General features: G+C 48.3%; 1 protein-coding gene across 1 annotated transcript; it reads right to left on the reverse strand.

Moving 5' to 3' along the window:
* Window positions 1-3669: 3669 nt before the first annotated feature.
* Window positions 3670-15134, reverse strand: dctn2 (dynactin 2 (p50)). Its single transcript, XM_067234653.1, has 14 exons — window positions 14932-15134; window positions 14228-14296; window positions 10701-10797; window positions 10419-10480; window positions 10093-10191; window positions 9702-9862; window positions 9143-9293; window positions 8729-8794; window positions 8483-8521; window positions 6934-7011; window positions 6277-6348; window positions 5509-5611; window positions 4735-4826; window positions 3670-4415 (listed from the first exon to the last, which is right to left on the reverse strand). The coding sequence occupies exons 1-14, from the start codon at window positions 14965-14967 to the stop codon at window positions 4329-4331; spliced, it is 1212 nt and encodes a 403-aa protein (XP_067090754.1). The 5' UTR covers window positions 14968-15134; the 3' UTR covers window positions 3670-4328.
* Window positions 15135-15457: the final 323 nt, after the last annotated feature.

Raw genomic sequence — 15457 nt, forward strand, 5'->3', positions numbered from 1 at the left:
GAATGTGATCTACGGAAATTCCCGGCGATCTTTATATAACGTGACGCCAACCAAACCCGGTGGGAAGGTTGTCTTCCACAACCTAACAAAGACCGTTAATTATGACAAAATACGGACACATCAACCGTCCTATTATAAACGGAGAGGTCATATATTTTGCTTGGTGACATCCAATCCGTAGCCGTACTGTAACTGGAAGGCGGGTTCAGAAGGCGATGCTAGTTGTACTTCTCCGTGTAGTTTGTGTGGGGAGGAGCGGTGATGCAGTCATAAGACTGGCAGGACGAATTTGGGGCGTAAGGGAGTCACATGAAAGGAATGATGCAAGCCTTGGCAACCGGTTTCTAGTCCGGGATAACACCAGCAGAACCAGAACATGTTTTATTTAACAGGCTTTGGCTCTAACAAAAATTCTAAAAATACACTTATGCAAGAATACGATATAATGTCTAAGAAAAGTTTGTTTTACCAGCACACTGCATTTCAAGCCCAGTTCTTTCCTTTATTTCAATAGCCTAAATCTATTCTCGTAGAAGGAGATTCTGTTAACCTAAATACTTTGTCTCGTATGATTGTAGTGTGATTTTTTCGACAGCAGTAAATTTGTTCAAACACCAGGCCTACAAAATACCCAACCCCATTGCTCAAACAAGTACAAAAACAAGTGCTATTTATTATCGAATGTGTCAAATCTTATGTTTTAACTTCAAAAGACATCCCCTATCTCAGTTTGCCATCAAATGTGACGTGTCCAGAAATGTATGGGTTCAGTATGTCATTGAACCATTTGTCACGTGTTGGCCACTACCTGGATTTTTCAGACATTTCATAAAGTGCGCTCGCACCGCACGTTATCAAAACAATCCCCTGCGCGCGAGAGTCTGTCCATTGCGCGAGCGAACAGGGTGTGTTCGCCTGCTGCTCCTTTAAAAATGTTAGTTAAATATTTTTTATTTTTTATCTTACTCTATGTTTTGTGAATATAAGGACTAAACAAAATAGCGTAACGTTAATAATTTATCATTATTTTAATTAGGCATATATATCTATAAATATAATTCAAACCCCGATGTGGGCTGTATGAAAATGTGTTTCTTTAATCACATAAAAAAGGGGGACAACATTAAATGTAATAATTTTCTATAAACACCATTATCCTTGGACACGCCGCTCCCTAACTCAACAGGCGTGTTTTAGTGCATGGTGCAACACGCGCAGTCCACAGCCCTAGCAACAGCGCGAGAGGGGTGCACTAGCGAATAGAAAGCTCAAATACTGTCTCTAGGAGCGGGGATAACGCGCTGGAGGAGAACCGCCAACACGTCACCACTTGAGTGGCTGTTGCTGAGTACTTGAGCACTTTCTCCTTCGGATGTTTATTGAGTCCCGTCGCGTGTGTGTTTCTTTGTAAAACAGTGTTGGCGCTTCGCCAGGCCCTGTCTGCTGAACTCGTAGATCGATAGCCTCGACATGTTGCTACGAAAGCTTTATATTATAAAGTGTGGGTCATTTCTACGGCTCTAGAATTGTTTTGTTCGTTAATATGTACAACGCATGTCACTGCTATAATTTTCTGTGTAATGTCATTGTTCTATTAACGCTATTAGCCTATGTTAAATGACAGTTCATTAAAGTTATATTTTTATATGTTTTAGATCCTGTTCTTTAATAGAGATGTTGAAGAGTGACTGCCAAATAGTTTAGTCTGGAGTGTTTACACACAACATTCCAATACATTCCAGAGTAAACAAGATCAGTTCTTTTGTCTCTCCCGCCCCCCTACTCCCCCCCTACTCCCCTACTCCCCCCCCCCCAACTCTTTACTCTCCTACTCTCCTTCTCTTCAGGAAACTCGTACTCCTAGCCCTGCCCTTGTTTACACAAATTCTGTTCCAAAACAACAGCAGATGCAAACTCTCTTGCTATAGATTGTATTGAATCAATAAAAATAATTTGGTGTAATTTCGAATCTTATCTTTTATATTTCAAATTTATTTTCAAATTTCAAATTTTCATATTTACATTTAGTCATTTAGCAGACACTCTTATCCAGAGCGACTTGCAGTGAGTACAGGGACATTCCCCCGAGGAAAGTAGGGTGAAGTGCCTTGCCCAAGGACATCGAACCATATCTACTACCATACCAATTCTAACCTAACTGCATGGTTATGTTCATCTGAATGTAGAATTCACATGCCTGGGTTGTAATTTGGGTTTTTATCATGTCCAGTAGTGAGATTCACCAGAATTATGGCTCATTTTTAAGTGTCTCATTGTGGATACAATTTTTAAACAGTGTCATTTAAAAAATACATCAGAAAATCAAGGACCAGAAGTGTATCAGTCAGTAGTATTTTTCCAGTCACAGTGTGAAATACATTTACATTTAGTCATTTAGCAGATACTCTTATCCAGAGTGACTTACAGTAAGTACAGGGACATTCCCCCGAGGCAAGTAGGGTGAAGTGCCTTGCCCAAGGACACAACGTCATTTTGCAGAGCCAGGGATCGAACCAGCAACCTTCTGATTACTAGCCCGATTCCTTTACCGCTCAGCCACCTGACTCCTTATAACCACATCAGGCACAGTGCAACATGGATAACACATCAACTAGAGTGTAACTATAACATCTCAGTGACAGTATAACATGGCACAGGGCAGTGACACCACCAGAATGTGATCTAATACTGTTAGTGACCACCTGTCAGGTGTAGGGTTGACCTGTGAGCGTTGCCATGGCAAAGTGGCAGAGAGAGGTGTGAGGTGACTTTACAGATTAACAGACCATAGCAACAGCCCCCGGCAACTATTCCATGACTCATGGGGAATTTCCCCAACACAAATTAATCCTAGTCTGGGATTAGAAGCACTTTCTGTGGAGAATCTCTATTAGGAGTGTAATCTTAATCTGTCTGTTGTCACCTGCATGTCTAGAATTAGTCTGGCTACAGTGTTTTGCGGTGGGAGAAGTTTCATAACCAGTCTCGATACACAAGGTATATCCAATAACTGCAGCCTAGACTTCTGGTAGGAACGTAATAGAAAGATACCTTTACTTAGCGGACAATATTATCCAAAGCGATGTACCAATGGTACATTTAGAAAGTAGAAAGGATAGGAAGCAGTCAGTGTAGTAGACGAATGGTCTGTGTTCACCAAGCACAGATTAACCACAAACGACCTTTACTCATTTGAACTTGGGTCCGTGTGTGATTAAACATCTCAGGGTCCAGTCCAGCTCATCCTGCCTCCTGTCAGTCACCGCTCATGCAGCTTTCGTGTTTCGTACGGTGCTGCAGTGCCATCTAGTGGCCATGTAGAAGCACTGCAGGAAGATCGGCCTCCACCTAGACCGCAGTTCGATCCATCCCAGTCATGTGGACCCTCTGTGTGCCGTCATGGGGGTGTGTGGGCGCTTTAGACAGGCTCAATACGCTACACTCGCATCAAACATGAATGGATCTCTGCCTCGGGCGAAGCTAATGAAAGCCTTTGTCGACTGGTAAACAGCTATTCAAAAGAAGGTTGATACCATGTTTTGTATTTTAAGAGTGCTCAAATGTTTCTTTTTTTTCTCTACAGGTGTATGTAGCGTATCGCTTCAGACCGTATTTTAAGATTTTCCTCTTCCTCTCCGTCTCTCTCATCTGAAACGAGGACAAACCGAGTTGTTTAAAGCATGTTTTATTTCATTTCCACAGTGCTCCAACACAGTCCGACAACGCAGATTAAAAGTTTTCCTGTGGTGTTCCCCCTCCCAGTCATAATAATACATTAGATACAAGAGACCAAGTGACACATTTAAGGTACGCAGGCGTATTTACAAGCCCTGACACACCGTCCAGGAACACAAGACAGCCTAAGACTCTCGGTCTGAGAGAGCAGGTGTTGGCGTTTGTGCATGGTGACAGACAAGACAGTCTCGCTCCAGTGTGAGAGAGCAGCCTCTCCTTCAGCCTCTCCTTCAGCCTCTCCTTCAGCCTCTCCGTCCTCTGAACACACGAGGCGGGGGGGTCAGGGGAGGGGCGGGGCATGGGCAGGAAGTGGGAGGAGCCTCAGGGGAACGCAGACTAAAACAAGCATGAGGGGAACAGAAGAGGCGTGTTTACAGTATAGTGAGAGAGCGACGCATCGACGGGTGGATATCAAATCGAAAAGGAGGGAGGGTGTAGCTTTAATAATAAGAACATTTGGTCTCTGTTTTTGATCAACCCCCCCCCCCCCCCCCCCCCCCCGTTAACTTCCAAACGTTCATATCTCCTCTTGGTGACCAAGGCGGAGGAGAAGGAGGCTACTGCTCCTCTCTCCTGGTGGACTGGAGACACAGTTACTTGGACAGCTTCTTCATCCTCTGGTCCAGAGCAGAGAAGTTCTCCTGGACGGACTGCAGGTTCTCCTTCATGGTGTGCTGGACCTGGGGGCAGAGGGGTGGAGTCAGGGGGGAGGAGTCAGGGGGGCGGAGGCAGGGGGGCAGAGGCAGGGGGGCAGAGGCAGGGGGGGGCGGAGGAGGATTTCACAGAAGACAGTTGGTCATAGATATTGACATGGGGCCAACTTTGGCCAACAATGTATTACGGTGGATCAGATTAGTCAAATTTAACTATTAAGTGGATTTATGTCTACATAGTTGATTTATACAGCCAGTCTGACCAATAGGCAGCTGGCTCACCTCGCCAGACCGACCAATAGGCAGCTCTCACCTGGCCAGGCTGACCAATAGGCAGCAGTCTCACCTGAGTCAGCAGTGTGCCGTTGTCCTTCAGAGAGTTGTTGATCATCTGCTGAGTCGTGTCCAGGTGGGTCAGCAGCTGGCCAAACTGCATGGCTGGAGACAGAGAGAGGGAGGAGGGAGAGAGAGAGAGGATGGAGAGAGAGAGAGACGGAGGAGGGAGAATGGAGAGAGGGAGAGATAGAGGGAGAATGGAGAGAGGGAGGATGGAGAGAGAGAGAGAGGGAGGAGGGAGAGAGTGAGAGTGAGAGTGAGAGAGAGAGGAAGGATGGAGACAGAGAGAGGAAGGATGGAGACAGAGAGAGGAAGGATGGAGACAGAGAGAGGGAGGATGGAGAGAAAGAGGGAGGATGGAGAGAGAGAGAGAGAGAGGGAGAAAGAGAGAGAGAGAAGCGAGAGAGAGGGAGGATGGAGAGGGAGGATGGATAGAGAGAGAGAATGGAGAGAGAGAGGGAGGATGGAGAGAGGATGGAGAGAGAATGGAGAGAGAGAGAGGGAGGATGGAGAGAGGATGGAGAGAGAATGGAGAGAGGGAGGAGGGAGGGAGGATGGAGAGAGGAGGATAGTAGAGAGTGAGGGCAGAATATAAGCAGCTTGCTCATATATACTATCTATACTCATATATACTCTACTATCTATACATTAGGTACCTTACTTGTACATTAGTGTGTATTTCAGGTACCTTACTTGTACAGTAGTGTGTATTTCAGGTACCTTACTTGTACAGTAGTGTGTATTTCTGGCACCTTACTTGTATAGTAGTGTGTATTTCAGGTACCTTGCTCGTGCAGCTCTTTGACAGCAATGAGCCTCTGGACCACCTGAGGGAGGGAGGTTGCCATGGCGTCCCACTTCTGGACCGTGTCGTACAACTGGGACACCTGCACAAAGCTTAGGGTTAGGCTGAACTCTGACCTGCACAAAGGTTAGGGTCAGGCTGAACTCTGACCTGTCCAGAGGTTAGGGTCAGGCTGAACTCTGACCTGCACAGAGGTTAGGGTCAGGCTGAACTCTGACCTGCACAGAGGTTAGGGTCAGGCTGAACTCTGACCTGCACAGAGGTTAGGGTCAGGCTGAACTCTAACCTGCACAAAGGACAAGGTTAGGCTGAACTCTGATCTGCACAGAGGTTAGGGTCAGGCTGAACTCTGACCTGCACAGAGGTTAGGGTCAGGCTGAACTCTGACCTGCACAAAGGACAAGGTTAGGCTGAACTCTGATATGCAAAGAGGTTAGGGTCAGGCTGAACTCTGACCTGCACAAAGCTTAGGGTTAGGCTGAACTCTGACCTGCACAAAGGTTAGGGTCAGGCTGAACTCTGACCTGTCCAGAGGTTAGGGTCAGGCTGAACTCTGACCTGCACAGAGGTTAGGGTCAGGCTGAACTCTGACCTGCACAGAGGTTAGGGTCAGGCTGAACTCTAACCTGCACAAAGGTTAGGGTCAGGCTGAACTCTGACCTGCACAGAGACAGTCATTGAGCCCTGCTACTGCCAGCCGTGTGCACAGGAACTCTGTTACTATAGTAACACTAGTGTGGTACCAACCTTGTTCTGGGTGTCAGCGTCCTCGATGGCAGCCTTGTGCTTGGCGATCTCGTTCATCTTCCCCAGAACGCTCTGGCAACAAAGAAGAGCCAGTGAGACAGAAACAGTTACCCACGAGGGCTGCAGAACACAGCCCTCTAGTGTTCGCAGTGGTGGTGACTGGGGTGGTGTACACCCTGTGTCCATGAGGGGGCGCTGGTGTTGTGTGTAATACCCTGTGTGTCCATGAGGGGGCGCTGGTGTTGTGAGTAATACCCTGTGTGTCCATGAGGGGGCACTGGTGTTGTGTGTAATACCCTGTGTGTCCATGAGGGCGCGCTTGTGTTGTGTGTAATACCCTGTGTGTCCTTGAGGGGGTGATAGTGTTGTGTGTAATACCCTGTGTGTCCATGAGGGGGCGCTGGTGTTGTGTGTAATACCCTGTGTGTCCATGAGGGCGCGCTTGTGTTGTGTGTAATACTCTGTGTGTCCATGAGGGGGTGATAGTGTTGTGTGTAATACCCTGTGTGTCCATGAGGGCGCGCTTGTGTTGTGTGTAATACCCTGTGTGTCCATGAGGGGGCGCTGGTGTTGTGTGTAATACCCTGTGTGTCCATGAGGGCGCGCTTGTGTTGTGTGTAATACCCTGTGTGTCCATGAGGGGGCGCAGGCACTTACCTGCAGTCTGGCCTCCACCTGGTCCAGAGTGGCCGAGTCCAGAGCACTGACCCGGGCCTGCAGCAGCTCCATGGTGTCCTGATACACACACACACAATGTCACACACACACACACACACAATGTCACACACACACACACGATGATGACAAGTCACTACTATGAGGGAGAACCAACAAACTAAAAAGTAAGTGAGACAGGGGTTTGGCTAAGTGAGACAGGGTTTGGCTAAGTGGGACAGGGTTTGGGTAAGTGAGACAGGGTTTGGCTAAGTGAGACAGGGTTTGGCTAAGTGAGACAGGGTTTGGCTAAGTGGGACAGGGTTTGGGTAAGTGAGACAGGGTTTGGGTAAGTGAGACAGGGTTTGGGTAAGTGAGACAGGGTTTGGCTAAGTGAGACAGGGTTTGGCTAAGTGAGACAGAGTTTGGCTAAGTGAGACAGAGTTTGGCTAAGTGAGACAGGGTTTGGCTAAGTGAGACAGGGTTTGGGTAAGTGGGACAGGGTTTGGCTAAGTGAGACAGGGTTTGGGTAAGTGGGACAGGGTTTGGGTAAGTGAGACAGGGTTTGGGTAAGTGAGACAGGGTTTGGCTAAGTGAGACAGGGTTTGGCTAAGTGAGACAGGGTTTGGCTAAGTGAGACAGGGTTTGGCTAAGTGAGACAGGGTTTGGCTAAGTGAGACAGGGTTTGGCTAAGTGAGACAGGGTTTGGCTAAGTGAGACAGAGTTTAGTTAAATAGCTAACTACCGTATTTTTTCGGAAAAACAAGTCGCATTTTCTATTACCGGCACCCCACCAGAATGGGAGCTTTGTGTTTGTAAATCGGATTTTAACCCGCACTGAAATATATTCCGCACTTGATACGGGAACAATGATACCAAGCAATGCACGAGTAGGCTATAGGCGATCTTACAGCATGCTGTAACACACTTCGGTTGTGGATAGTATGTCCATGCGTGGAAAAATCCATTGTTATGTTTACAAAATTATTTTAGATATAGTATAGCTAGCTTGCAAATGTATATAGTTTAGCTAGCTTGCAAATCCTGAGGATAGCCTACCGAAGTTGAATTAGCCAATGTCGTTTGCGATGCTAGCTAATGTTGGTTTGCTAGCTGTATATAACATTTCACTGGGTCTTGCAGCTGTTTTATTTACAGAAATTATTATGAAATGTTATGTTCTACTAGCCATTTGCCTCAGTCACTGTAATTCCAAGCCCTAATAGTGTAACTGAGACGACACAGTAAATAATTCCTCTTTCAATAAGCCCCCGTTCCTGTGTTGAGCATTAAATTAGCTGCAAGGTCTGTAAAGATCTTGGGACTAAGCCACTTTTTTGTTCTAAAACCGGGCTATAAGCCGCTTCGAAATATAAGCCATACAACCACAAGAAAACTGTAAAATCGGGGTACAAGCCGCGGTTTTATTTCTGAAAAATACGGTAGTTTGCTGTTGATTCCAGTAGGGTTAGGGTAACATGGTAGCTAACTAGCTGGCTTATTTCAATCACTTAGTTAAGAAGCTAACTAGTAGCAGGTTTCACCAACATACCATCAGGCTGGCTCCTTGAACTCCAGTACTGAGAGGGCCCTGCAAACACACACACAGTCAGACAGTACTCTGTGTGTGTGTGTGTGTGTGTTAGTCAGTGTGTGTCTTTGAAATGACCTGTGTGTGTGTCAGTATTAGCACCTTTGTGTGTGTGTGTGTGACAGTGCTTGTATGTGTTTCCTGGTTTGTGTGTGTGTGCCACTGTTGTCTGAACGTGTGAGTGACGGTACGTGTGTGTGTGTGTACCTGTTTGTCTGATCCGGAGCCAACAGCAGTCTCCAGCTCAGCTAGACGTTTCTCCAGCTCTGCCATCTGGGAGGAACAATCGTGTTAGAAACACACACACCTAGCATATCTCACACACACACACACCTAGCATCTCTCTCTCTCACACACACACACACACACACACACACCTAGCATATCTCACACACACACACCTAACATGTCTCACACACACACAGAAACAAAGGAACACACACAAGCACACAAAAACACAGGCAGACAGGACTAGGGAGACTAGCAATAAAAACAACTCAGTGACTCACCCTCCCAGGCTCGATTTGCCCCCCCAGGACCCCCCCCCAAGACCCCCCTCCACCCCTTGCTGGGACCCCCCCAGGCTCTCCCTACCCCCCCAGGACACCCACCCCCCCTCACCTTGGCAGACTCTGTGAACTTCTCCTGCTCTGGCCGGCTGTGGAGCTCGTACAGGACCACCCCATCTGGCCCCCGTGCTGCCGGGGCCTTGGCCTCCCCTGGCCCCCCCACACGACACCCCCTCGCCGCCTCCAGCTGGGTCAGCAGGCGCCTGACACGCACACACACAAGCAGGGATGAGTTTAGGCTCCTGCTCCTACGCCTCACACCTGATCACCATCACCTGAACACATTTATCATTCATCCTCTCAAATATTTACATTTACATTTAGTCATTTAGCAGACGCTCTTATCCAGAGCGACTTACAGTAAGTACAGGGACATTCCCCCGAGGCAAGTAGGGTGAAGTGCCTTACCCAAGGACACAACGTCAGTTGGCATGACCGAGAATCGAACTGGCAACCTTCGTATTACTAGCCCGACTCCCTCACCGCTCAGCCAACTGACTCCCTATATATGCTAACAACCTCCTCCTAAACCTATTCCTCCTGCAGTCATAAACGTCAGCATGTAAACCCCCACCAAACATGCCTCTCTCCACCCTCTCCCTCCCCCCTACTTGGCCAGTGCTCCGTCGGGGTCGGCCAGGTTGATGTGAGCCTGGGGTCCCAGCAAGGAGTCCAGGTGAGCGGACACCAGCTGCTGCTTCAGCCGGGCGGCCTGCTGGGCCAGAACACCCGGGGTCAGCTTCTCCTCTGCACTGCTCTCTTTAGTGGTGGCCTGGAGGAGACACACATGTACATGTACACACACACACATGTACATGTACACACACAGTAAGGACAGTTTAGTCTCCTCCATCACCTCAACATATTTAACAGGAAAGTCAGACCAGGCTGATTTGAACACAACCAGGAGAATTTTTCTCAGATCACAGAGCAAACCGACAGGAAGTGATCAGACTACAGAGCAGACAGACAGGAAGTGGTCAGACGACAGGAAGTGCTGACCTGGATGTTCTCCACCTCCTGGCTGAGTTCCTGGATCTCGTTGACCAGACGCTGGTACTTCTGCTGGGGGGTCTCCTTCAGCCCACAACCCTCCGCCAGCTACACACACACACACACACACACACACACACACACACAGACACACACACAGATAACACACACACACACACAGACACACACACAGATAACACACGCGCACACACACACACACACAATACACTCAGAAACAGACACACACAGAGGAATAACAATTAGCCTCAAGTCAACACAGGGAGCCTGGACAGCTGATGATGGTGATGAAATCAGACAGATCAGAGACGACTCACAATCTCAAACTCCCCAGACTCGTATCCCACCCTCCTGCTCCTGGTGATGCGGTCTGAGAAGTCTGCAGGAGGAGGAAGACCACACGCTTTTACTCAAACACAGAATCTCTTCCTGGGGCCTGTCCCATACAGCGGGTTTCCAGACTAAGTGAAGCGGTCTGTATTTACCAGGCACAGTTACACAAAGGCTTGGTGAAAACAATCTCATTTCAACTCCAGTATTGCATAGTACAGTGCAGAACAGTGTTCCATGGCTGTGGTGGTCCAGAGGCTGGTACTGACCCAGTCCCTTGGTGCTGACCCTCTTGTCCTTGAACTTGTCGTACGCTGCATTGGGATTGACCACGATCCTCTCCACACTGTCACTGCACAGCTCTTCCTGTGGGGACAAGGGGACGTCACTCACCCTGACCACACCCCTCCTCTCACCTGCATGGTCACTCACCCTGACCACACCCCTCCTCTCACCTGCATGGTCACTCACCCTGACCACACCCCTCCTCTCACCTGCATGGTCACTCACCCTGACCACACCCCTCCTCTCACCTGCATGGTCACTCACCCTGACCACACCCCTCCTGTCTTCACCACACTGACTGGAGCACACAGTGCCACAAGACTATCGGTGAATATACATAAAAACAATATATTACTTTCTACTACAAGATTATTATTTTTTTTAGTTAACAGAACTGATGTTAACCCTGAATCAGGAGCATGTGAGTGAAGCACGGCTGTTTCTGGAGAGGAGGGCTGATCTGGGTACTGCAGCTCTCCTGCTGGCAGAGCACGGCTGGACATGCGGAGGGCTCAACACTAATCTGTTTTACACAGCCCCTTTTCACAGGCAATTTCAGAGGGCTTCACGGTTTTAAGTGTTATGAAAACAGACAGTGAATAGACACTTTAATCTCTAAATCCAATTTTTGTGATTAGCTACATTATCAAATCTAATTCTCTTCGCATGGCCTTTCCTCTCTCCCAGAGGGCTTCACAGATGCCCACAGATCAGCTGCTGTAACCAGGCTGGACCCTGAGACTGCACCCAGAGGGCCTCCGTAGCTGAGGGCAGTAGAGAGGGCTGGAGAGGGGGCATCAGGATATGACCAGGTGTCGTTTGGTTGAGATCATTCGATTTGTAGATTGATGGTGATTTGTGTGGAGTTCTCTTAATGGGTGATCTGTCCCCTGTAGTAGCTTGGATGAGGGCTGGTTAGGGTGAGGGTTAGGGACAGGGCTAGTGTAAGGGACAGGGCTAGTGTAAGGGACAGGGCTAGGTGAGGGACAGGGATAATGTGAGGGTTAGGGACAGGGCTAGTGTAAGGGACAGGGCTAGGTGAGGGACAGGGCTAGGGACAGGGATAATGTGAGGGTTAGGGACAGGGCTAGTGTAAGGGACAGGGCTAGTGTAAGGGACAGGGCTAGGTGAGGGACAGGGCTAGGTGAGGGACAGGGCTAGTGTGAGGGTTAGGGACAGGGCTAGGTGAGGGACAGCGTTAGTGTGAGGGTTAGGGACAGGGCTAGTGTAAGGGACAGGGCTAGGTGAGGGACAGGGCTAGGTGAGGGACAGGGCTAGTGTGAGGGTTAGGGACAGGGCTAGGTGAGGGACAGCGTTAGTGTGAGGGTTAGGGACAGGGCTAGTGTAAGGGACAGGGCTAGGTGAGGGACAGGGCTAGGTGAGGGACAGGGCTAGTGTGAGGGTTAGGGACAGGGCTAGGTGAGGGACAGCGTTAGTGTGAGGGTTAGGGACAGGGCTAGTGTAAGGGACAGGGCTAGGTGAGGGATAAGGCTGGGTTAGGGCTGGACCTGGTTCACTACAGGGGACAGAATGCCCATGTAAGCGCCTAATCAACAGACGCTTTTTTAATGTCACACACACTTTCTCTCTTTCTCTTACACACACACACACACAGTACGTTTCTGGTTCTAGAACCAGGATCTCTAACATGTTCATGTAAATTTTTCTGATTCTAGAACCAGGATCTCTACCATGTTCATGTTATTTCTGGTTCTAGAACCAGGGTGATCTCTTCAGCTTTCAATGACCGATTTACATAAGGGTGGAAAAGCATTAACCAGACAGACAGACAGACGGAGGGATGGAGGGATGACAAAAGGCAGACATGTACAAACACACACACAGACAAACGCAGAACAGAGCATGCAAACAATCACTGCCAGCTGAGCTGATGTGAGGAGGAGGAGGGGGTGGGGGGTGGAGGAGGAGGTGTTAGTCAGGCTCTTACCAGCTCCTTGGGTTTCCAAAGAGAGTTAGAGAGAAGAGAGGCAGAGCACAGGGAGAAGAAGGGAGGGAGAGAGAGAAACACAGATTAATGTGGTTATCACATGCCAGGCAGCACCGCAGGGGAAGGCAGGGAGATCCCAAAGAAACACTGGAGATATTCACTTTCAGATCCCCTCCCTCTATCCTTCCCTCCCTCCCTCCCTCCCTCGCCCTGGGGTCTAGGACATATCAGCAGCAAGACTGACTGTCTGATGTCGTCATTGAGGAGTATGCATGAGAGGAAGGGGGGAGGGAAAGGAGGAAGGAGAGGAGAAAAGAGGGAGAGGAGGCGAATGGGAGGAGGAGGGGAGAAGGACAGGAAGGGAAGGAGGAGAGTAAGTTCTTTGAGGAGGATACATGAGAGGCATACTGTAAGCCTTCCTGGAAAACCTCCCCTCCTCCTGTTAGTCTGGGAGAAGTGTTCATGACGAGGGGAGGGAAGGAGGAGGAGAGGAGGTTTCTGAGTGTCTGTGGTCGACTAGGAAACAGGGACGGGCAGCTGGTTCACTGATAGCTCATCTTTCTCTCAGAGTGAGCAGGAAAACACATTTGTTCCAGAAGGGCGACAGCCTTGAGACATGCAGGTGTCTGGTCATGGGTTAGATGGGTTACTGGGCCGCCTGGCAGGCAGAAGGGTGAGTAGTGAGAGTGGAGATCGTTAGCTAGGCAGCAGCTGTTAGAACACATGGAGGCTGGACCGAAACGTGGTTAGGAAGAACCCCCCTCTGGTGACGTCTACAGACTAAAGGCACACACACACACCTGTGCTGTCTACATGTCTTTTAGTCTTAACCAGGCTTTCAACAATCCACTATAAGATCCACCCCTCTTTAAAAAAAAAAACATTTTAAGAAACACTTGAGAAAAAAGGACCCATCAATTCCACATCAAAACAATCATAAATATAAATCTATGATTTGATCCCTGGGAGAAAGAGCAGAGCCACACATGGGTGTTTGAGTCGGCAGAGGACAGGGAGCAGGGTCACCCCATGCAGATTCTGCACTGATGCAGACATAAAGAGAACCTCTTACTTGTACAAACTAGAATCCCAGGAGGAGTCAGTACAAGAGCCATGGGTGGGGAGCAAGGAGGGTGAGGAACACAGGGGAGGACAGGGGTACAAGGGGAGGGGGAGATACAGGACAGGGGATGGATACACAGATGGGGAGGGATACAGGGGAGATATACAGGCATGGGGAGGGGAGAGATACAGGGGTGGGGAGGGGAGAGATACAGGGGTGGGGAGGGGAGAGATACAGGGGTGGGGAGGGATACAGGACAGGGGAGGGAAGAGGCCAGTTAGGATTGGGAGTGTGAGTCAGTTAACACATGTACAGCAACATTAATAACTGAGTTGGGCTGGCAGGGGTGTCACTTGGGGGGCATCACTGGGAACTAAGACAAGATGGTAGCGTCTTTCTGCCCTATATGTAAGTGCTAGGGTCCTATATAATGACTGGGTGGGGAGTAAAAGCGATCTGGTACTCAGGTTCGAAAACCCGTGTTTGTTATTCTCACTCACCGACTCAAACTGTGCCTGGTCATCCTCTGGAAGGTCGCTGGTCTCATACACATCGGGCTCGTTTGAGGCCTGAGGAAATAAAACGTAATTTAATAACATGCTTACCTCTGTAGGCGCAGCAACGATGACATTTATGTATCCTACTACCAGGCAAGTAGCTAACGTTAGAGCGGAGCAGCTAGCAATGCCAACAACATAGGTAGCTGTAGGCTACTGTAGCTAGTTCACGTTAGCTCTGCCACCAGCATAAATACAAAAATACGTTATACAGATAACTACAGTTTGGTTATCACACAACCGGCAATATTTGATTTCCAATACATTTTCATTAGCTAAAGCTTTCTATCAATTGGCCAACGCCCCGTATCACCGGCCTTTGCTAGCTATCAAGCTAACGCTAACACAGGATGATGACGTCGGCTCCGCCAGTTCTGTATCAGCTGAGCTGGCACACCTAGCAAGTTAGCTTCAAGTTAGCTTTGCTATTTCACATTCTGGTGTTTAATCACAACGATTAGCTAAAAATCAAACAAACTTTTTTCATTGCAGTCGTGAAATACATACTTTTATGCTAAATATTTAATCAAATCGCTGCATTACATAATTAGCCAAATATGTCAGTTAGCTCTCACTAGGGAGTCCGTTATCTGCAGCTAGCCAGCTATCTAGTTCATCGTGCTAACTAGCTTTGTTTAGCCACTTACGATTCCTGGCAAATTGGCGTATTTAGGATCAGCCATTGTTGAGGGTGCAGGAACGAAGCCAGTGGATGTAACTATATAAATTACAGCTGACTTTCCACAATTGTTTCAGGTGTCGCTCGGCTGTCTGAACACAGCGCTGCAGAATAGTGTATCTCAGGCTGGTTGCAGGGCTGACGTCGTTAGCTTGTTGTCGTTCACTAACGCTAGCTTCAGTCTGACAGGAGGGTTGGACGGTCTCTGATTGCTGCGCATGCGTTAGGACTGTCGACGAATTACATTTAGTGATACAATACAGTACAATCTGTAGCCTAGTCAGGATAAATATAACATATAGCCTAAAATAATGTGATTTTTTACTTGTATGAAATGTTCAGTACAACTTTTTAAAAGATACTATGCTTACATTACTTGCATTTTAAAAATCTTAACCAAACAGAGCCTATATCTACAGATAAATAGCCTACTCTCTTTGCATATGCATAAAATGTGACGTATTTTGTCTCATTGGATATTGTGTGGGCCAATT

This window comes from Osmerus mordax, chromosome 1 (genome assembly GCF_038355195.1).
Source record: "Osmerus mordax isolate fOsmMor3 chromosome 1, fOsmMor3.pri, whole genome shotgun sequence".
NCBI lineage: Eukaryota > Metazoa > Chordata > Actinopteri > Osmeriformes > Osmeridae > Osmerus > Osmerus mordax.

What these genes read in the sequence shown, in the direction of transcription:
- dctn2 (XM_067234653.1), bottom strand. Translation starts at nt 14,967, where the DNA reads ATGGCTGATCCTAAATACGCCAATTTGCCAGGAATC. An exon ending in AGGAGGTGGAGAACATCCAG is followed by an intron (nt 9,863 to 10,092) that starts GTCAGCACTTCC and finishes TGTCTCCTCCAG; the next exon opens with GCCACCACTAAAGAGAGCAG. An exon ending in ACGCTGACACCCAGAACAAG is followed by an intron (nt 5,612 to 6,276) that starts GTTGGTACCACA and finishes AGCTTTGTGCAG; the next exon opens with GTGTCCCAGTTGTACGACAC.